This window comes from Labrus mixtus, chromosome 17, assembly GCF_963584025.1.
Source record: "Labrus mixtus chromosome 17, fLabMix1.1, whole genome shotgun sequence".
Taxonomy (NCBI): domain Eukaryota; kingdom Metazoa; phylum Chordata; class Actinopteri; order Labriformes; family Labridae; genus Labrus; species Labrus mixtus.
The window spans coordinates 16482399-16504814 of record NC_083628.1 but is presented as its reverse complement, the minus strand read 5'-3'; the positions used below and the strand labels follow the sequence as shown (position 1 = coordinate 16504814).

Below are 22416 nucleotides of genomic sequence, written 5' to 3'. Positions count from 1 at the left end.
TGTCACACTTTCTTTTTCTATCTATCATTTTTTTTTAGTCCATTTAATATTTTATATTTTCAGCTTTGGAATGTGCATTAACAGTGCAAATTTTGATTTTATAAATATATTTTATTCAAAATAAATATTTACTGGTGCATAGCAAAAAAGAGTCTGACACAATGGGGTCAAATTGCCAAAAACGAAGCAACCAAGTACTGAGTGATTTACATACTGTAATGTAATTGTATTGCAAAAGGAAATGTAAATAAATACTGCATGGACCATCTGAAACAGCAAGTTAGCAGCTCACTGCTTTAAAATAAGTTTGTGTGCATGTGACTTGAAAGCTTGCAGTTCCTTCAGTCACATAGGAGACAGTCCCTAAGAAATTCATGGTTTTCAAGAAGCAACATGTCAACTCTGTCTTTTACAAAATCCTAAATGAAAGCTATCAATTACAACTTGTACTAACTCACAAATACGCTAAGCTAAAATGAAGCTACGATTAATCTGACAGTAAAGGAAATTAAAAAAAACCATGTACGCTTCACTTTCTTGCTCAGCAGCAGTTCTGACAATATAAAACTATATATACAAGAGCAATACAAGTTATAACCAGTTTAATGAGGAATCAGACAAATGCAAAGAATTTAAAATGTACACTGACAAAACACTGAACCATCTTGGACTACCCTTATGTCACAAATGACTGACAAGTTAGTAACAAATGAAAAACACCTTGAAAAAAACAGCAACAAACTGCTGCCTATTGAGTAAAACTGGATTCTGCTTACGTTGAATAGTAGCTCACTCCACCTTGGTATCTGGGTAGTTTATTGATGGAGACATAGTTTTTAATGACCCTGTGAAAGCAACTAAGATTTCAACAGCTAAACTTGGTTTAGTAAAAGAACAGATACAATGGCATTCATGCATTCCCTAAAATAAAAAGAGGAAAGAAGCATCATTGTGTCCTCTATAACTAGGTCATGGTTGGTCAAATGTGCCACGGATGACTAAGGAGATGCGCAGATGCCATTTATACAGTTCTCGCCAAAAATACATCTCTAAGGCACAGTTTTTCCTTGAAATGCTTCTATCAAACCCAGTACTGGTAGCGTTTAAGAGATGGAGTAGGGGACCCTGTTCCCAAAGATGTCTTATATCCTGCCTGGACAGCTGGTACTGCTGTTCTAAGAGGTATATTATACCTCACTTTACTGTTCATCAGATCACCTCCAACATTTCCATCATCACCTGCTCCTTCAGCATCGAAGGGCCCCCAGAATGTCATCCCAGGGGCCAGGCTCCTTCTTCTTGGGGTTATGGGCACCCTGGGGGAGGTAGGGCAGCTTGCAGAGGCTAGCGGAGTGACCACCACTGAGGGCATAGCCACACTTCTCTCAGTCCGACCCAGGTAAGGGCTGTCCTGTGTGAGCTGCGTGCCCGCAGCGAGCTGCTGGAGGAGCCGCAGTCGGGCCTGTTTCTCCTTGCGTCGCCGGAACACCAGAATCAAAACGATTAGGATAACGATGAGGAGCAAACAGGCCAAAAGTGGGAGGATAATGAGGAGAGGGTCAGAGGAGGGGCGAGGGAGGACCTCGACGTGTACCGGTTGGGTGTCAGGGGGGTCTGCTGGGCCATGTTTGTGTGTGAGAGAAGGAGTTCTGGGTTGCGGGGCAGGACTGTGACCCCCTCCTGCTCCTTCTGCACTAGTCCCCGATCTATTTCCATTACTCTCGCTGCGCGTGTGGTTCCCCCATCGGCTGTGATGTCTGTGCTTGTGCTGAGTCCTGTTCTGGTTCTTGGGTGACAAAATGCGAGGCGACACACCCACCCTGACCCTGCCTTGCGTTGTCGGATCCTCTTGTCCAACTCCCCTCCCCGCTGTGGGAGTGGTCTTATTATGAGTCAGGAGACGGTTTGTGCGATTTGCACTCTCTGCCTTGTTCGAGCCGCTCGGACCGTGATGCATCTGGTGGTGGGGAAAGATGGTGAAGTGAAGCTCGCCCTTCGCTGGCTGGACGTTTCCCGCTTTCAGGAGAAAGGTGAAAGAATCATTCCGAGGCGTGGCGGGGGCGTGGCCTCGAGCTGTGTTGAGTACTGATTTGTTCCCATTGGGCTGGTTGTCACCGTCACTCAGAGTCTCTTCAATGGCGATCCGGCCTTGCACCACATCTCTGAAGGTAAATGACTTCAGGACCTCTGAGGGTTGGTTGGGGTCGTAGGTGATCTGCAAACACACAAACACAATACTGGCAGTAAAGACTCTGGGCTACTCTTTAGATACTCTAAAAATGTTTCTGTTCAGGGAAGTTATGCTGTCAAAAAATCTGTATGTTGAACTGAAAGGAGAACAAACAGGAATCTCACATGGTGTGGCGTGCCACTTCAAACTTTACCTTGACTAACTTTCCGTGTTTTGGTGGGGATAGAACCTCAAAGACGGGGTCAGCTCGGCTGATTCTTGCCAGCTCAGAGGCATCCATCATGGCTTTCCCCAGTTTCACAGCGACACCGCTGGGCACTCTGACCTGCTCCCTCAGGTGGATCAGAGGCAGCACGGTTACCTTCATGTGTGCTGTTACATTTCCATAATCGACACCGTGAGATGATGCCGACACCAAGACTTGGAAGCTGTCCTCCGATTCGCTGAGTTCGGTCATGTGATAGACCACGCGGCCAAACAGCAGGTCCTCGTGCCAGAAGGTCGTCACTTCCTGGTCGTTGATAGCGATGCGTCCATGGCGAGGGTGCGCTGTGACCGTGTAGGTGATGCTGGCCCTGCTGCGGCCGTTGGTTTGAGCCGCAAGCTGGTTGGTCGTCAGGATCACAGCAGTCTTGCCTTGAACCAATGACAGGCCAGTGTTGTTCACCATGGAGACAGAGGGCTTTATCACCTCCAGACTAAAGAGTTTGTAAAGTGGACGATGATGACCGTCGGTTACATTGAAGTAGAAAACACCAGCTGAGGGCTCACCCTGGCAGAGAAAGCAAAGAAAGGATAGAAGAAACAAAAGATACATTTTTAACTGCAGGTAATAGTTTTAGGAACTCAAATTTAACTCCATACAAGGTCTCTGCTCAAAGGGATGTAATTATACACAGCTTAGGGACCCTTTCCTTTTTTTGTATTTTGCCTCTATTAGATAGGAGAGCTAAGGTCTCCTCTGACCAAGGGCCATAGCCATCGCACACAGGGTGCGCCACACAACCGTCAGGCCATCCAGCACTCCAATACAGTTTTGTTAAAATGTACTGCAGTATGGGGAAACACTTACAGCTAGATACATCATTATGCATCAGTAAAATCAGTATCTATGCGTTCTGAGGTGAAAGTAGAGATTTTCAGCTGTGTTTTTTTTCATTACATTTTCATTGGCGGGATGGGTGTAACCTCTGTAAACCTGTGCAAAAGATTATACAAAAACAATTTGTATAATCTTTATGTCTTGAGACTGTTGTGGAATCACACCAGCTGCATCATAATACAGTCATGACACTTTAGGAGGAAAAAAGTAAGACAAGATGAGCAGGTTCAGAATGTGTGCAAACTGTGTGTAACTTTGGTAATTAATGGATAGCTGAAAATCGGGAAAATAAAAGAAATACAATCTGAAGCTTTTTAGGGACAGAGATCGACTATCCCTGAACCACATCAGCGTCTCAATTTTGTAAGAGTTAAATGTGTTGGCTTTGGTGACCCCTTCTGGCAGTTTCAGTGCACAACGTGATTCAGGTTTCTTTTTGCAATACATTCAATTGTGCAATATGAAATCCATTTCACAAACATACCTTTTGCAATTTAATAACAATGCTTGTGTAAAAATAAACAAATACTGCGGTCACATCTCCATCAGTGGACTGCTTCCTCACCTGCTGTATGAAGTGTAGCCGGTTATGGTTGACATCATACTGGGTGAAAGAGGTCACTGGCTCTGGTCTCTCTCCCAGCGTCAGGTAGCCGTTGTCGGGCTTACTGATCACAAGGTAGTGCAGCTCCTCTGGAGGGGTGTCATGATCCTCGACCTGGACATGTTGATCGACAGGAAAGTGTGTGTGTGTGTTAGAAGTCTCCCACATGATTGGTGACAGACATGTCAGTCCTGTTCAGGTATAGTTGCCAGAATTAAATGTGTTATAACAAAGAGTATCTGCTCTTTTTGTAAAGTGTCTTGTGAAAACATTTGTTATGAATCGGCGCTACACAAATAAAGGTTGATTACTCGATTTATTACTTGACATTTCATGTCTAAATATCTGTTTTCTCAGTCATGCTGAGCTCAAAAACCCATCCTTTATCTCAAAAATAATATTTTTTGATAGAAGAGTTTGATAGAAAAAAAACCTTTACTTAACACCACTTAACACCAGATTCAGATTTAGCTTCAAGCAAAAATCTTTTGGAGGAATTCTGGAGATGATGAGGATTCTCTTGTATGCCCTGTATTTTCAATGATAAAAGAAAGCTATAAATATTTGTAAAATAAAACATCTAAGTGTGCTAGAAAGTCCCCATGGATCATTTGAAATCATTTAAAAACAATCGTGACTTCTAAAACAAAAGCGCCATTTAGAAAGCAAGTACAATTTTTGTTCCAATGGCACTTTGCATAAAAGTAGTCAAGTGTATCAGCTGCACCTTCCCTAATTTAACACCCTTCACCTGCAGATTGTCCGGTCCAAGAACAACTCTCTCTCCCACTACGACCTTCATACTGGGGTTTCTGCTTCTGAGGAGTGGCGGCTGATCGTTGACCGGTGTCACCGTGATGTTGAACGTCTCCGTCACCGCCAGGCTGTCCTTCATATGATGCTGGGAAACAATGTCTAATGACGAAAGGGAGGATGATGATGCTGAATGGGGAGGGGATGAAGAGGGAAATGTAGATAAAGCGGATAAAGAGGAAGAGACATCCAAAGGAGCCACCCAGGCACGGATAGTGAAGCTGTCGCTTGTTGTCTCTGAGTCATCGTGGATGTAAGTGATACCAAACTTGTTTAGGGTGACCTGAGAGAAATCTGGTTTATTCCTGAGAAAAACAAAAAAAATAAAAGGACAAACGTATTAACATTATTACTTCATTTTAAAAAGATTTTAAAAGTACATAAACACATCGATGAGTAAGTAGAAAGTCAGACAAACACATGAGTCCAATACTTGTTGAGAGGAATTGTCATATGTCTCTGGTAAAAGGACTCTTCTGGAAAGTCTTTAGAAGTTTTAGAAATCCCACAATTCAACATGTAGCTGATAATCATGTTCACAAAGGAACTTTACAATATATGTCTTTTGAAAATAATAATAAGGAAGTATTTTCTTATGCTAGTTCCATTGCCTTGTCTGTGTTATTTTGTTCAAATAATATATTTGTCCCTGGATTTTTGAATTTCATTTTCAGTTCATTAATGGAGACGCAGATGAAGGACCCGAATACCTGTTGAGGTTATGTCCTCTTAGTGACAGGGCCCCATGGCGGGGCAGGGAAATCACCCTGTACATAATGACGTGGTCTTTCCGATAGGATTCTGGAACTTTACCAAGGAGGTTGGAGGCGTCAAGTTTCGACCTGTCAATCATCACCCTGCCTCCCTCAGCCACCACAGCACCTGAAGGATGGAAACAAACACCTGAGTGGTCCTCCTGAATATATTTGTTTAATTAAAAGAGGAAGAATCTGAATTTTTTTTGTTATCGAGTATAGTTCCCATTTTTATGAGTTTCTTTCTTTGGAGTGGACATTTTTTTGAACAAACAGCCAAACAGTACCTGCATTGTTGAGTAGTCTGGTCTTGTATTTAGAGTCGTCGTGATGTCCGTTGGTCTGGTAGGAGATTAAGATGCTGAAGGTGTGCGGAGGAAGGAAAGCAGGAGGAGAGGACACGGTGAAAGAGAAGGAGTCTAAAGCCGACCACCCCACCAACTGTGGCTTGTTCTGGTCATAGAAGATTACTCCATCGTTCAGCTGAAAGACAGAGACACGCAAATAAGGAGCAAGAAAAAGGAAATAGTTTGAGAAGAGTAATCAAAACAAAAAAGATTTCATGATATTGCAAAGCCAAACCACGAACAATGCAATGCTCAAAGACACACAAATCTGTACCATGCTTTGTGTAAAAACGGAAACGTTGAGTGAAGAGTTGTCGGGCAAACGTTGGACCAGGCGACCCAGTTTAGGAGGAGCTGTCACTGAAAACACCACAGAGCGGTTTCTCCTGATGTCGGTGACATCATTAGTTATGGCCTTCAGCTCCTGCTCAGATATGGGGGTCACAGAGCCTAAAAAGTGAGAGGAGAAGCTTTTCAAAAACATGCTTCTGTCTCACAGGACGGTGTCATGATGGAACCATGATGGAAAAAGGATGCAGCCTTGTGAGAATCATTTTCACTGCCATTAAGAAAAGTAAATTGCTGTTTTCTAAAACCTTTAATATATTCAAATGTGAAAGTAGATTCTTTATACAACATTATGACACGATGTTCTGAAGAGTCAAGAGATAATATTATGTCAATACTTTATCACCACAGGCCAAATTGTTAAGTTGCTTCCAATTGTGTTGCTGACAAGTACAATTGTTATTAAGCTGCAATACATTTGAATAGTATGTAGCCTTCATCAGGGTCATCCAAGACCTCAAGCCAAAACGCGTCGGTCTCATAAAATTGATAAAGTTGATCTTTATAATATAAGTGTTGATGGAGCTTTTTGACCTTTCACTCTTAATGCACCTTGGTAGTTGGTGAAGTTGTGCAAGAAAATCCTACTCTACCTTTATTTTAAGAGAGATACATCTAAAAAACAATCACATGCTGGTTCATAAAGACCACCGGTTTGCTTTTGATTACAGAAATAGCTCCTTACTAACATCACCTAAAAATCAATGCTTATGCTTTGGCTGACCTTTAGAGTCAAGAGCTTCGTGGCACCATTCTTTTGTAAAGTGATACCTGGTAAGACCTCCACCTGACGATTTCTCTGCAGGGTAAGGACCAGAGAGTGGGCGGTTGTGCTGAAGATCTGGCGAGGGGCGAAGTTCACACCATCGTTCACCTGAAACTGAAATCCACCCGACAAAGCACCTACACAAGAATAAATCAGAATCAGGAAAGCAATGGGTTTTTTTCTTCATTCATTCATTTTCTATGTTTTTAAATGTTCCATCTTTAATCCTTTTTTAGTGCAGTGTTTCTTTGTAAGTTTTCCCAACTAAAGTCAGACTGAAACTCTAAATACCATTTATTGTTGTGTTTATGCTTTTCTATTTTCTTGTATTTCTTGGTTTCCTCAGGTTACCCCATGTTTAACATCTCTGGGATATTCCCTTAGGAAGGTCTGTAGGAACTCATGAGGAAGGAAAGTCCTTGACTCTGTAAATACTGTGTGGACATCGAGATTGGGTCACATCACATACCACAAATATCCAAACACGCTCACCGCTGTGCACAAACACCAGTTGTCCAGTTTGAATGTGATTCTGAGTAAAGTTCAGGATCGGTCTTGAGGGGGCGCTCTTCAGTGCCAGATGGCCGTTGCTGGGTGGGGTGATGATGAACTCCAGCATCTCCGGTGGAGTGTCTGAGTCCTCTGCACCAAGTTCATCATGGGTGATCTCTGTCACTGAAGCCATCCACACCTGAGGACACGAGGGGGAAAAAAGGTCATTCCAACAAATGTGTTACAAAGGTCCAATTCTTTGCCATGTTAACTTACCCCTCTGTTGCCCTATAGAGGAGATACAATCTTTTCAGCCTCTTTTCAAATCTGGCAATATTATAAATTCACATCAAACCACCAAAAAACATTATTGTTCACCTTAACTGTGTTTTACCCTAAACTGACTTGAAATCCATTCATAACCACAAAATCTTCTTCTTTGTTCTCCAAAGGTCATATTGACATTACTGTTAAAACCTTCATCCAATCATATCATGAAAAAATTACCATCTATACATTTGTTTCAAATGCATTATACAACTAAAAGAGCAGTATCACTCTTCTTATATAACTCTCAGTTAAAAGAGAACAATATGGTTTAATGAAGACAATTCTTTAAAGAGTTACTTAATGTATGAGGATATTCAAGTTTGTGTCAGTGTAAAAAAAATCATGTTATTGTAACAACAAATGATACCAATACCAATATATAAATTGATTTTATTTGTTTAAAGAAACAGACCTATAACGTCTGATTTAACACAGTACAGTATTGAAGATACCCATGCATCATGATATCCATGTGAGTTAACATCAGTCAGTTATTCTTCTCATCTATTTTCTCATAAAGTCACAACTTACAGTTTATCTGTTTGCTGTTGTGTGTCATTTTCAACATTAGTAGTCATACATTATGGATAAGAAAAGTTACACATTGAGACTCCAGCCATTGGTCAGAAAACACTCATAATTCTCTGGATGCACATAATCTCTTCCCACCTTCAGACCTTTGTTGGTTGTAACAACAGGAGTCTCATCATTGACAGGCATAACGTGGATGTGAACGGTGCAGGGCAGACTGTGCTTCCTGATTTCCGTCTGATTGGCTACAATGGTAAAGTTGTCTCCCTGCGTCTCGCTGCCATCATGGATATAGGATATGTACTCTCGTTCCACCTGGAAACAGAAGTGAGGATGGAAGAGATTCCAGCAGAGGTTAATTAGTCTGATGTTAAAATGCTATCAAAAAAACAACCAAAACAAAAAAGAGACAAAACTAAAAACCTTACATGGTTACTGTTGCAACAAAATGCTGCTCTGTGAAATTGACATGGCTACTAAACAAACCTTTATTGAATCACTCTTTAAGACTCCTCATATCTTCCTAATCACCCATTGAATGAGAACAAGAGTCCACTCCAGAATTTCATTTGTTTCCTTATTTGTCTTGCACAGTCAAACCTCAGTGTGAGTGAAGGCAGTGATGGGCATTCCCGGGATCCGGCTGTGCTCCAAGTGTCCGTGTCGCGGTGGAACAATGACCTGGTACAGGAAGTTCATCCCTGAGAAGTGATGATTGGTGACCTTGATGACATCTGAGGTCAGTGGCAGAGACGACCCCTCATCAAGGGTCAAGTCAGATACCTGTAGAATGACCAACAGAGAAATAACAGACTGAATGACTTGTTTGTTGTTGGCTTGGTTGAGTTTGTGAAATTACTTTTTAACACTTTTACCGCAATTTTTTGCATTTTTATATGTTAATTGTACTCCGACAGATCCATTTGTTACCTGTAGAGGAATCATGATAGGTATGATATCAATCTCCAGCCTGATGGGTCCGACCTTTGTCATCCCGTTGGTCGCCTCCAAAAGAACAGAGTCGTTGACACTTCCTGCAGCCTGATGGTGGTAGATAATCAATCCCTGGTTGAGATCCTCCTGAGTAAAAGAGTTTGTTTGCTGCTCTCTGGTGTTCTGCAATGAGGAACAGAGTAGATAAACCCATCACAGGCTGTTTCTGTTTGAATACTTTGACAACTTGAAGTTTAAGTATGGTGCATCAAAGTGCAGAGTGAACAAAAATATGCTGGGGAGGGACATGTGACAAAAGACTGACTACCCACTAACACCAGAACATCTGGTGTTTCTGTAATCATGGCTAAGTCGATGATCAAGGAAATAGACTTTTAAAGCCTTTCATCATGTATCCAGCACCAGCAGATAAAGCCTTTGAACAATACCTGCCGAGCAACAAATTGCAGCTGGCTTTAGGGTGGGGCATTTCCCTGTCTCATCTATTGGGCTCTAAACCTTAAAAAGGTGGGATATCATTTTGGCTGTAGAGTTGGCTTTACTTGATAAAAGTGCTCCTGTTTGCCTTCGTAGGTTTGTTGCTTGACGTCGGGGGAAGACCTCTGGAGGAAACCCTCGGTGGGATGACTTTGAACGGAAAAAAATATCTGTTTGGGCTGGCTGTCCTCGTGAACCACCTGTTCAGTCAAAACAGTAGTTTTTAAAGAAATTATTTGGGGGGGAAATAAGAGTATATTATACAAATGTATTCTGTAAATCTTAGAGTAAAAACATGTGTGGTAAAATGATTAATTGGTCACAAAATGGTCATTACCTCTAAGGTATCCCTGCTTATGGAGACATTACTTCCCTCAGTCACCAGCAATGGACGGTTACTGATGACTGTTGGCGGTCTTTGGTGACCCTCCAGGTAGATTTTTACCAGCACCCCAATGTCAAGATGCACCTCCCTCCTCCCTCTCTCAGGTCGCCTCTCTGTGCTCTTCTCCTTTGCTCTTGCAGTTACATTAAAATGATCTGATAACATTTGGCTGCCATCATGTTGATACACCAGGCGCCCTTCTGACAAATCTCTCTGGGTGAATATCGTAATTGGATCTGTTGCTGCAACACTCTCACGATCTTCATCACTGAAGAAGAGCAAACCATGTTTAGGCGGAAGGAAGACCTCAAATGTCACTTCCTGCGGGTCTCGGATGTCAAGGTTGCTGAAGACACTGAGGTTGGCTGAGGTCAAGGTTATAAGCCCCCCTTTCTGGACAGTAAGGCCCGTGTTGTTCTCAGTCTGAAGGTAAGGATCCTGGGCAATCACCTATACAAGCCAGTGGATTGCACAAATGGACAGGAATAAATAGTATATAGCAGCAGTCAGTAAAATTCAATATCAATAATCCAATATAACTCCAGATAAAAACAACAAATAAAACAAATAAAAATACAAGTTTGAAGACGATATAATCACCTCCATCAGTGTTGACACGTAATGTTTCCCATCTGATATGAAAAGGACAAATCGCCCAAAACTCACTCCTCTGTGGACAAACAACACCTTTTTCTGAGAGACAAAGAGAGGAGATTTTGCCAGAGGGAGAATCAGCAAGCTTGAGGAAATAAATATCGAATAACTTAAGAAACACCACCACGTTTCAATAAAATACGTAGCCAACCATAACGATAGAATCACAATACAGCGATTCTGCTGTAATTGATAAAGGCTACTGTATGATATCAGATTATCTGAAAATTGCATAATGGCCCCAAAAATGCAGGATTGACGTATGTATGCACTGCAGTTTGACCTCCAATAATGATATATTGTAACTTTTTTCACCCCTGTGTGACATTATTCTGCTGCCTTTTGTAACTTCACCTGTGTTAACATTACCCTCATTCATGTCATAAGCCCCACTGTGATGAGTCATAAAGTAGTGACATAGTGAGTCAAATTTAAAGGGAAACTTGTTTAGATTCCATTTTTTTAATAAAATCATCGATACCTGGCAACAACGACTCAATAATAGAGTCACATGAGGACAGTATCAACGATTTGTCCCGCCCCTAATATTTGGATTGGTCAGATATTGAGGATCCCACGAGGGTTGCTTACTTCCTAGGCTTCATTCTACATTATAGGCTGTATTCTACAGGATTACCAAGAACTTTTCAAGATGAATCATCCTTACCTGCTCAAGGTCCCGCTGTGTGAACTCGTACAGCTTGTGGCTTGGATCACTGGCCAGTACCAGCTCACCCATGGGAATTCCCCTCCGCGTGTACACCAACCAATTCTCATCAAAGTCCATGTCGTCATCCTGGTAACGAAGGTCACTCAACGTGACCAACCTCTGCCCATAGCGGGCAACATGGAAAACTTTATCCACAACCCTGACAGGTCTCTGGTCATTGACAAGCTGCACAGAGATATTAAACATGTGTTCACCTGTGTTTCTATCCTCCTTCTTGTTAATGTGTTTGTGGGGTTTGTTGACCATAACTTGAAATGTAAAGGAATCCTGCTTGGTCTCACTGTCATCATGAACGTACATGATCCTCTCCTCAATAATATCCTGATTTGTGAACGTCACAATGTTGTTGTTGATGGAAGTGGAGTTGGAGAGGTTGATCTTCCTTAACTGGCCATGTCTGGGGCTCACAGTGACACTGTATTGAACCTCCAGGTTACCTGTTGTGTGAGTGAACAAAATATCTTTACTGATGACTTTTCCTCCTCCTTCCTGGACTGAAAGGCCTGTGTTCAAAACTGTGATGACTGTCAACTCGGTTTTAATGTTGATTCTGAAGTCGTACGTTGTTGAGTTTGCGTGTTTAGAAAACACCTGATAGCTACACGTGTCTCTTGTACCGTAGTGTAACCTGTTGAACAGCTCGTACTTCACCAAGCCATCTGTAATGTTCTGTTGGCTGAAGGTAGACCTCCTTTTCAGGACTCTGTTATTCAGGTACAGCTTCCCTTTCTTTGGTAGTGTAAGCAGTCTAAAGTAAAGGTCACTCTCATTGAGTCTGACACCCTTAGAAATCACATGAAGGTTTTCAGGTGTGACCGCCGTACTTAGAACACCATTGACTTCCATTTTGCTTCGTGTGACCTTAAAGTGGATACACCGAACCATGACTGGGAATACAACCTCATTGGTAGCCATGGCACCAACTGTGATTTTACATTTGAAGAAATCAGTGATGTTGTGATGAGTCTGAAGGCCATGGACAGTGCTGACATATCGGATCCGTTCCTTCTTTAGAAGGCTCTGAGAGAAAGAGGTTGTTGATTTCCAATCGCCATTGGAGTGCAAACGCTGGAGCTCACCATATTGTGGCAACTCTGTGATGTCATAGCGGATTTCCACTGCCTGATTAGCCCAATTAACTTGTACAGCGAGGTTCATGGTTGTGATGAAGGAGGCTTCACCTTGGTTCATCTCCAGTCCAGTGTTGTTAACCACTCTGAGTTCCAGTCTCACAGCCAAAATTCTCAAAACAACTGTGTTGCTTAACTGTGAAAAAGAGAAAAAAAACACCAGTGGCGATGACAGAAGATATAACACTCGAGCAAAGGAATTATAAAACTCAGTATTTTAGGCAAGTTACTATTCCTTCTGTCCATTGTTAACTCTGATGGCCAGCCTAGAGCCATATTATGCTGCATGCAGGCACAAGGATGCTAACAACAGCATGCTAACAGGCTTAAAATAAAACATTTCTATGAACAGATGTGTTCTATTTTCACAAATTCTAATTGACATGTTATGCTAACAATTGCTTTATATGACTAAGTACGAACCACAACAAGATCTGACAGGAATAACCTTTCTTAATGTGATTAAAGAATTATTGCGTTTGGGAAAGCGTCTGCTTACTTACCTTCTGTCCATCGCTGACCCTAAGTGCCAGTCTCGAGGTTGAGAGGCCGGTGTGGACAAAGCTTATCTTACCATCCTCAAGATCATTCAGAGAGAACAAATTGATTGCCCTGAAAGATGGATGCAAAGATATTAGCTAGCACGTCTGGTTCTGTTTCCGACTCTGCTGACTACATTATGCCTCCAATTTTGCTCTCTGTAAAGGGATTCAGAGGTCAAGAAAAAAATGATAAATGAGACATCTGTGAGGTAGCAGTAATCACGTAAACATACTTCTATTGGCTCTGCATGTTATGAATGTTGTAAAGGTTAAGTAGGCTAGTGGTATCTATCACCAATTTAAAAATGAATAGGATTCATTTAAAAAATTTACACATCTTTTGAAGCTAACTTTGCCTGAGTTTTTAACCATATATGGTATGCGGTAGACAGTATAAAAGAGAATTCTATATTGGTCTGATTGGCTCTAAGAAGATTTGGGATGAATTTTAAGCCTTATAACAAGCACCGGTACAAACCTGCCAGGGTAATCCTGGTGCTCAAGGTGTCCAGCCTCAGTGTTGAGGTTTCCCAGGGAGCTTAACATCAGTTCTGAAGAACTGCTGTCAGGGTCCAACACTCTCAGCACATCTGTTGTCAGCTGGGGAAAATGTGGAGGTATGAAATTTCATTTTCTAGACGACACATACATTAGCACATCATTCAAGCAGTCTGCTGTAACTACCTGTCTTTTGGACTTTTCTAGAACAGTGAAAATATTTCCCTCTGGGAGGCTGAGCACAGGTGCATCATTGACAGGACTGATGCTGATATCGAACCGATGCAGGCGGTTGCCCTTCAGAAACACAGGAAGCTTCCTCTTATTGTTGGAGAAGACCGAAAACATGAAGAAGTCATGCTGGTCTTCTGACCCACTGTGAACGTACATCACCCGGCCCTGCCAAAGGTCCAGCATACTGAAAGTCTGATCAAACTCTTCTGCTCCTAGAGTCCTCTCCTCCTGTGTATCACCTAGAATCCCATCAGTGTATGGACTGAGGTCCAACCGGAGCTGGCCATGTGCAGGCTGCCCCTCTATGCGGAACATTAACTGAGCTGGATGAATGCCAAATTTCCGCAAATCCAGATTTACCTGGAATGGAGAGCAAATGGGGAGTCATTTATACATCAGCCCTATCATATTAAAAAGGAAAAGACCTGTGCAAAATCTGAAAGGAAAAACTACAAACTAAAGTAAGAGATTAATCAGAGATAACCAGACCTACCCTTATGTGTTTTGGCTCAAGTGGTGCGCGGCCTCCCTCTACCACCTCAAGCTTTCTCAATGAAAAAAAGTTAGGGTTCTTCTTGTTGTAGGTAGTTGGTTGAGTAGTTGTAACATCAAAGTCTTGACAATCTGTTGGGCTAATGGTTGTCACTGCATCTGGAGTTTGTTGTGTCAAACAGCCCACAGTGATGTCCTTGGTGATGACTGCATTAGGTAGGCCTGTTCTTTTAGCGTTCACCCTAATTTCTCGGAGGCAGCCTTTAAAGGAGACTCCTCCCCCAGCCAGTTTCCCTCCAGGTACATCTGACATCAACCCAGCTCGCCTGGCTTCTACACGGGCTTCTTTGTTCAGTCCTCCGAGAAAAAGGGGTCCATTGAGCTGGATGACCTGCAGCTCAACACTCAGATTGGCCTGGACCAATTCTTCATCCACTTTAAGATGGACACTGTGGGGCAGCAGGTGCAGCTTAATGGGATACCAGGTGGGGTGTCTCTGAACATTTGTTAGAGAACGCAGCTCAGTCATACTCCCCTTTCCATTTCCTAGTGTTGCAATCAGGTGACCATCACGTAGTTCTATGGCAACAAACCCTCCCTTGTTCCCAGAGCTATACAGCACCATGCCATCTCCTTCTCTTGCAGAAGGCTGCAGTTCACATTCAAACACAGCCTCCTGTTGGACCTCCCATGGTGTGAGAGATATAAAGGCTTTGGAGCTGAAAAAACTGACAGAATCTTCTACTGTGGCAGAAAACTGTGAACTACAACCCAGAGAGACTTCATGAACACTCTTGTAACCAGAATAAGGCCTAAGACTGGACAGCAAGTTATGTTCATTGAACACAGCTTCGTCTATACAACCTCTAAATCCAATAGAAATGTTGGGAAGATTTGGTTGCTTGAGTCCAGCTGCCCCGCCAACAAAAAGTCCATCCTCAACATTGAGCCTCAGATCTGGTCCTGGCATATGGAGGCTGGTATGAGAGTTTCGGTCCACGGTCATATTTACAGTGTTATGGTCGTGGATCAGCTCCAAGTAGTGCCATGCTAGGTCATTAAGATGCATGCCCCTTTCTGAGTGTAGTGAGTGCTCACCTGATCCAAGGTCCAGACGTACCTGAGGCATGAAAGGGGCAGGGGGGAAAGAGCAAGGGAAGGCAGGAAGGAAAGGTACATGAAATACAAATCTTTGAAGTCTCTAATCCCACCATAAAACAAATTTGAATTAGTAAGTCAAAGCAATACACTTGAAAGCAGACATACAACGCTGATGCGATGTTGAGTGTGCCAAATTATGAACTAACAAAAATGCAACTAAACTCTGAGATGAGCAACTCTGTGCCCTGTGTTTTAAGTTTGCATCAAACTATTGCAGCCTTCTCCTTATCCTGGGTCATGAATGAACTTGTTCTGAGATGAACCCAGTGCCACGGGGGTTATTTTTTCACTTTGGGAGTAATCTGACACCCAGGTGTGTGAGTTCAGACTTCTCTCTGGCTCCCCTTGGGATAGTAAAAGCCAATATGAGGTAGAATGGCCCAAGGCACAAATATTTTATCCTATGTTGAAGGTGTAAAGAATCTTTATGAGGTCTTACTTTGACTCATTTGATGTTATTAAATCTCAAATGGTCTTTCCCTGGACAAAAAAAAAAAAAAAGTCACATCATAGTACTCTAATGTAACAATTAACTTATTTGCCTTGCTTTTTTTTCCCCATTGAGAAATAGATTCCTGTCAGTTGCTTTTCACAAGTGTGCTATTAATCCTAGTTGCAGTTTCTGTATACCTGCAGACGCCCAGATATCAGCTCCAGCAGCAAGAAGTCTCTACGTCCAGCTGCCAAAAAAAGAAGCCCTGTCTGACTGGAGGTTCGAAAACGTACATGGAGCAGCGTCTGAATGGAGGCTTCCACTGTCCGTAGATGGATGTAGCCATCACCATAGAATGACACTATAACAATGAAGAAAGTGAGAGGTGAAAAGTCAAGGTTGAAAATGCTTTCCAAGAATGTGTGTAAAGTTTTTACTGCATTCTAATGCAAATGTGGAGGGTTGAGATGGTATAGATCAATAGCAATGGCAGATCATTTGGTTCCCATATAAATAAGCAGCTTTAGTATTCCACAACATTTTTGGTAATATGCTGTCACAAAGTAACACATTTGAAATCGAATGGAATTCCACGGCCATGAAACCAATGATTACATAGTGCTGCATACAATGCTTTTGTGTTTCAAGAAAAACATCCCAACATCTCACAAATAAAAAAAACATTTTAGCTAAGGATTTAATTCTGCCAAGTCTTTTCCATTCATTTGTAGACTATTGACTGGCTTGTCGATGTGGTGTCTACTCTGCACTTTACACCTGTTATCCGAATTCAATTAATGACAGCTAATGCATTCTGCAGTGGGTCATCTGATGCTAATTAGACTTCCACCATGACCCAAATTGCCCCATTTGGACAGAAATACTCTGGGAAGCACAAATAACATCACACGTGGCCAACTTGAATTGAATAACCTACTAGTTGACTTAATGTAATTACAAATATGTAAATTTAAATATAAATTAGAATTATCATTATGTACCTTCAGGCTAAATATTAGCTATCCATCTATAGCGAGTTTGAACAGGGAATAGTGCAAAAATAAATAGCCCCCATTCATGCTAGTGACTCATTGAGGCTGTGTTCAGGCACAGGGCTTATAAGAGTGCAACACACAGATGTCTATTGCTAACACATACCAGGACAATGCTGAAGTTTACTAGCTATATTTATACAGTAGTAGTCATCATATTAGTGTCTGTCATGCTAATGCTTATTAGCACTAAACACAAAGTAGGCCTATAGCTGAGGAGGGTGTTACTGGCCATTGTTTTGCAGGTACTCGTCACAAACCATTATCATGGATAAGTTACAATTTTAACCTGAAGAAGGCACTACTAATTGTTCAATGATCATCCAAGCATTATGACTGACCTCATCTCTGGGGAAACTTAAATGACTTTATGGAAATCCATGTCACCGTCATGGTGCTGACGGTGAGATGGCCATGAGGTTTCTAAAATCGTTAGGATACATTATCTGGGAACCACAAAGGTCTTTAGGTCACTGGAGAGTGGTTAGATAATTTAGTCTGGACTAAAGTGGTGGAGCAGCTGACCAACTGTCTGTCCATAGTCATGTCCTGAGTCTTTCACTTATTGTGGCTTATAATACATGAGGCAGTACTGCTGTCCTTCATTTTTTATTATGTATGGACACAAACATAGGTTATGCATGACCAAAACTTTATTTGTAAGTTTATATAATAGTTGGACCAGATCACACCCCAACTCACATCTCTGAATTTAAAAATCAGTAGTCTAGATTTTAATTGATTTGACCCATTTGAGCAGCAGTGTGGGAGCACTCTGTCAAAATGACCGTCAATTTGTGGAAACCTTCTCGCAGCAAATACAGGTCAGAAAGATGACGTGTGCATGTGTGTGAATGGTTGCTGAGAATATCTTCTTCACTTTTACATTTTTTTTTTTCGTATATCAGACTCTTTCTGTCTTTTCTAAAAATAGTTAATTGGCATGTGGGGGGGAAACAAAGCAGAGATATTTGATCAAAAACATGAATCACAGAAGCTCCTGTGTAGATAGGAATACAAAGTCAACAGTGTAATTACATAAAAGCCAGTAATTCATGATCCCAACACCAAACAGATAAAAAGTCAATCAGCAACAAAAGTTTGACTTTCACCGTCAGGGAAGTCAAAACAACCGTGTTTTGCATAATGTTGAAACTGTTTTTCCAGCAGGTAACATAGCTACTTGATTTGCAAAACGATTTACAAAGTTTTATTTTAATTTGAGGTAAAACTATTTTTTTTTTTTAATTTGATATTTGTAAAAAAAAAAAAAAAAAGTATGAATACAAAAATAATGTAGTGTTGTATATTGAGAAATTTCTACCAGAAAAATTATGAGCGTAGTAATTAAAAAATATATTTATAGGTGTATTAAAAGGCTGCATGGTCCCAGTGAGAAGTCCTCGGTCAGCAGGCCGGCCCAGCATGCCACTCAGCATAAAGCCTCTAAGCCCACAGCCAGTATAGCCTGTGTGCGTCCATCTATCTCTAATCTGCCTCAATGATACCATTGAACATTAGATTATTAGTAATCGCCCTTCCGTCACAGCTCGAATATGGAGAAAGGTCTTAAATGCTCTGTCATTAGCAGGTATTAAGAAATAGACATATGACACAGTTTGGAGCTATGCTGATAGCCATGAGATGTTATTCATGCATTCAGCATTTTTAGGAAGAGATAATATGACATCAATTTGGTCTCAATTTGGAAAATAAATATTGCTTGCGTTGTAAATAATTAAATGTTTTTCCATAAAGTTAAAATAAAAAACAATATAACAGGTTTAATACTTGCTTTAGGCAAATTTTACAACTGCACAATATTACATTACCAAATTATTAACACAATTTTAAACATTGTGGTAGCATTTGCAGAGCAATGTGACAACCTATCACTGCCCAAATGAACTGCAAGATTCCAGCCAATACATTATCCAGCAGTCTAATGATATAAGATTGCCTTTAACATTAAGCTGCTTATTCACAAAGAGATGTAACTTAATCAGAGAGTGTGTAACAGTGATGTTGCATTTCCAACTTTACCTCTCTCTTTTATGGCAAATCTTAAGAAGGGATTTGACTTACCTTTAAAGAACAATAACATTTTGTGTATGGTTAAATTACATTTAAATATGTTTGCACAATAAACTGTAATGTCACATGCTTTTATGGAGAAAAACTTCTGCAGCAGAAACTTATCCATCACAACAATTCAGCAAATCAGCCATCATAAATAAAGCATCAATTTTAGTTGCAACTTTGGATCAAAGGGAGAAGAACCCTTTGCAGTGCCTTACCTCCAAAAACTTGTCCTGTGGAAATCAGCAGAAGAAGAAACAGATCAGCTACAAATCTCCCCATTGTTAATAAGGACACTGAAATCTTGCATTTAGTTAAGAGCAACATCTGGCTGCTTGATTCTGCCATTCATTGTCTTTGCAATTCATGGCTCAGTCATGCTGCAACTTAATGCCTGTACTTGCTTTGCTTGCTTTGGCGCACAGCCTTTAAAATATGTACCTGTGCTTGTGAACACAACAGAGAGGTAGAGCTCCTCCCCCTGACCCTCCCCTCGGCTGTTGTCCTTAGTACTGAACATGAACACCAGAGGGAGGTGTCATAACACAAAAAAGAGGTGCTCACTAGAAAGTGTAGCAGACTGTGAGTTTTTGTTCACAGACAAACCTCGATTACACTTCATGTCTATGAAGACTATCAAAGGCTGAAAAAACAACAACAACACATTAAGTAGAGTAGGATTAATAGAATAATATGAGTGGAACCAATCCTTATCTGAGCAACTTTTTCTGCCGTTTTTCTGTGACACATAAACATGAAGATAAGCAACACTTGGAAAAGAATATAGTTCATTATGTATTTATTTTCCTGCTGTAAATTAATTCTTACAAATATGTATTTACTTTTATTATGATCGTTTGTGTTTTGTAATGTCTACTGTGAAAAGGGTCAAAGTCCAACGTGGCTGCCTGGCTGCAAGAATACAAGTACCCATTGCAAAGAGGTTCAATAAACACTTTTTGATTAGGTCATATCAAGATAACTTTCGTTCTGTGTTTGTCTTTTTATGTGAGCTGAGTTACCTTCACATTCTTAACACCAAATCCCATTTTAGATACAATACAATTTAACGGCAATAAAGTCCATTATTTCTTTATTAACTTCATTAAGTTGGTCCTGATCTTTAGCATCTGCTGCCAGGTGTTTTTTCATTTCTTTATCAGACAATATTTTTTACAACTGCTCTCTAGATCAGTGTTTTTAAAGTGGGGCTGCTATGGGGTCATGTTTTATTTGAAGGGGAGGGATCAAAAATAAAAATAAACTAATAACATTATTAGTGACAATAACATTACAATATGTTTATTTTTAGATTTGATTTATCATAGAATATCGACATTTTTGTGTTCCATTTTTTATGCCAATCTTTAAATAAATGTAAAAAACACACCACTCTCTTGGTGGTGGCTGTGGCTCAGTTGATAGAGTCAGTAGTCTCTCAACCAGAAGGTCAGGGATTCAATTCCCAGCTCCTACAGCCACATGACTCCAAGTTAAGTGTTCCCGCTGCTTCATCAGCAATATGTATGCATGTTATTCATTACTTCTTATTGCCACTAGTAAAGCAGCCTCTGCCATCAGTGTGTGGACGGGTATGAATGGATAGAAGTGACCTGGGGTTGTTACTACATGAGTAGTCAAAAGACTTGAAAAGCGCCCTATACAAGCTCAAATCCAATTACTATTAGCCAATCAAAATCAAGCAGCAGCTATGAGTGACACTGATATACCTCTGACAAGTTGCCTACCATTTAAAAAGTGGTATGTCTCGTTTTTTTTTAAATTTGCTATTTCAAATACAAGGGAACCCCTGCTCTCGATCAATAATGAAATAAAGGCATACACATATTACTAACTTTGCCTTATATAAACTATGGCCTGTCGAGGATGCCCCCAACTTCTCACCTTATGTTAACAATAGTTTCAATGACCCTTATAGTGTTGTGTGGGTATGGAGAATGTATATTGTATAATGTATCTGTGAAGGTGCATTGTTCTTTTAACACCTACAGTATGTACAAGACAGCATCAACATTCTACAAACAAATATACAGATAACATCCCTCTGCATCTTAACATTCGAATTTATGCGCAAAAAAATCTAAAACATGCAGCTGAAGGTGAAAGCAGAAAAAGTATTTAACAAGTTAAAGTAAGTTTTCATAGCAAGTCCACATCTCAACAATGACATTTTCAAACTCATTTCATTTAAACACATCAGAGATCAGAAAGAGTTCTGAAAAAGTACAGCTTGCCCCTAGAAAGGTTCTCAGTTAATCGTTATTTTAAATGCCAGTAGCCATTTAATTGTCTCAGCATGCAGAGTGGGAAAGTTGAGAAAGAAAAGAAAAGAATACATCAACTTGAAAAGTCGAAAGGAACAGAGTGTGCAAAACTGCTAAAACAGAGAAGCCAAAGAGAGGAGGTAACGGGAGGGACATGTCCAGTGGCTGATTGAGGCAAAGTGGAAGCTTTGGTTAGATTGTTCAGACAGAAGGACAAACTCCCTAGATTGTATCCTGAACCCCTCCCACCCTCTAACCTACTGACTCTATGCACACACATTGAAATGTTGCTGCAGCTCAAAGGAGAGTTTGCTCCATTAAACTGTTGAAAGAACACATAAGGGCTTTATTCAGCTGCTGATTCAAACTCTGCTTGGCTGGCACATGAGAGGAGTGTTGGGTTTAGGTTTAGTTCCCAGGATGTTGAATAATAAACTCCCCAGCCTGGTTTCTTAAATGAAAAGGTCACACCCAAAATGGGTCACAGTTCAGCTGGTGAGGGGTCCTCTCATGACGAGAGTGGTAGTGTGTTTTAATGAGCCTGGATCCCACGCTGAGAGGATTACCCTCCTGTCTTTTGGTCTGGAAAAGTCCTTTAAGTGTTTCTTTAACACAGACAACTGAGTGTGTATATTATGTTCACGCGCAAGGAATACATTTTCTTTGGGAATCATTAACATCCATTCTGCAGCCTAATGCTGTACTCATGAAAACAAATGAATCCCGTATGAATAGAAGGTTGTCGTAAAGTGGTCATGCAAATAACACCATAAACTCTGGCAGATATTTTATTGGCACTTGGTGCTATTTGGGGAAACACTGAAAGTGTTGGAGGTGAGAGTCTCCTGCTCCAAAACATTATTCTTAAAGGTAAGACAAGTTCAATGTATTTTATTCATAAAGCACATTTAAAAACAACAAACAACTTTTATATTATGAAGAAGTGGAATTTATAAATCATATTTATAACTGTCTGCTTGAGGCTGTCTGCAGCATAAAGTGTTGCTCACAATAAGGCGCATAGCTGACCA

General features: G+C 40.9%; 1 protein-coding gene across 1 annotated transcript; it reads right to left on the bottom strand.

Moving 5' to 3' along the window:
• Window positions 1-207: 207 nt before the first annotated feature.
• LOC132992113 (chondroitin sulfate proteoglycan 4-like) lies at window positions 208-19484 on the bottom strand. The gene is made up of 22 exons (XM_061061259.1): window positions 19319-19484; window positions 16167-16330; window positions 14377-15495; window positions 13836-14243; window positions 13630-13751; window positions 13113-13221; window positions 11417-12745; window positions 10696-10788; window positions 10048-10545; window positions 9776-9910; window positions 9210-9395; window positions 8880-9062; window positions 8418-8594; window positions 7419-7617; window positions 6932-7063; window positions 6087-6262; window positions 5753-5948; window positions 5421-5592; window positions 4649-5015; window positions 3859-4011; window positions 2385-2963; window positions 208-2215 (listed from the first exon to the last, which is right to left on the bottom strand). Exons 1-22 carry the CDS (start codon window positions 19446-19448, stop codon window positions 1082-1084), a joined length of 7761 nt encoding a protein of 2586 aa, XP_060917242.1. The 5' UTR covers window positions 19449-19484; the 3' UTR covers window positions 208-1081.
• Between the last annotated feature and the right edge of the window lie 2932 nt (window positions 19485-22416).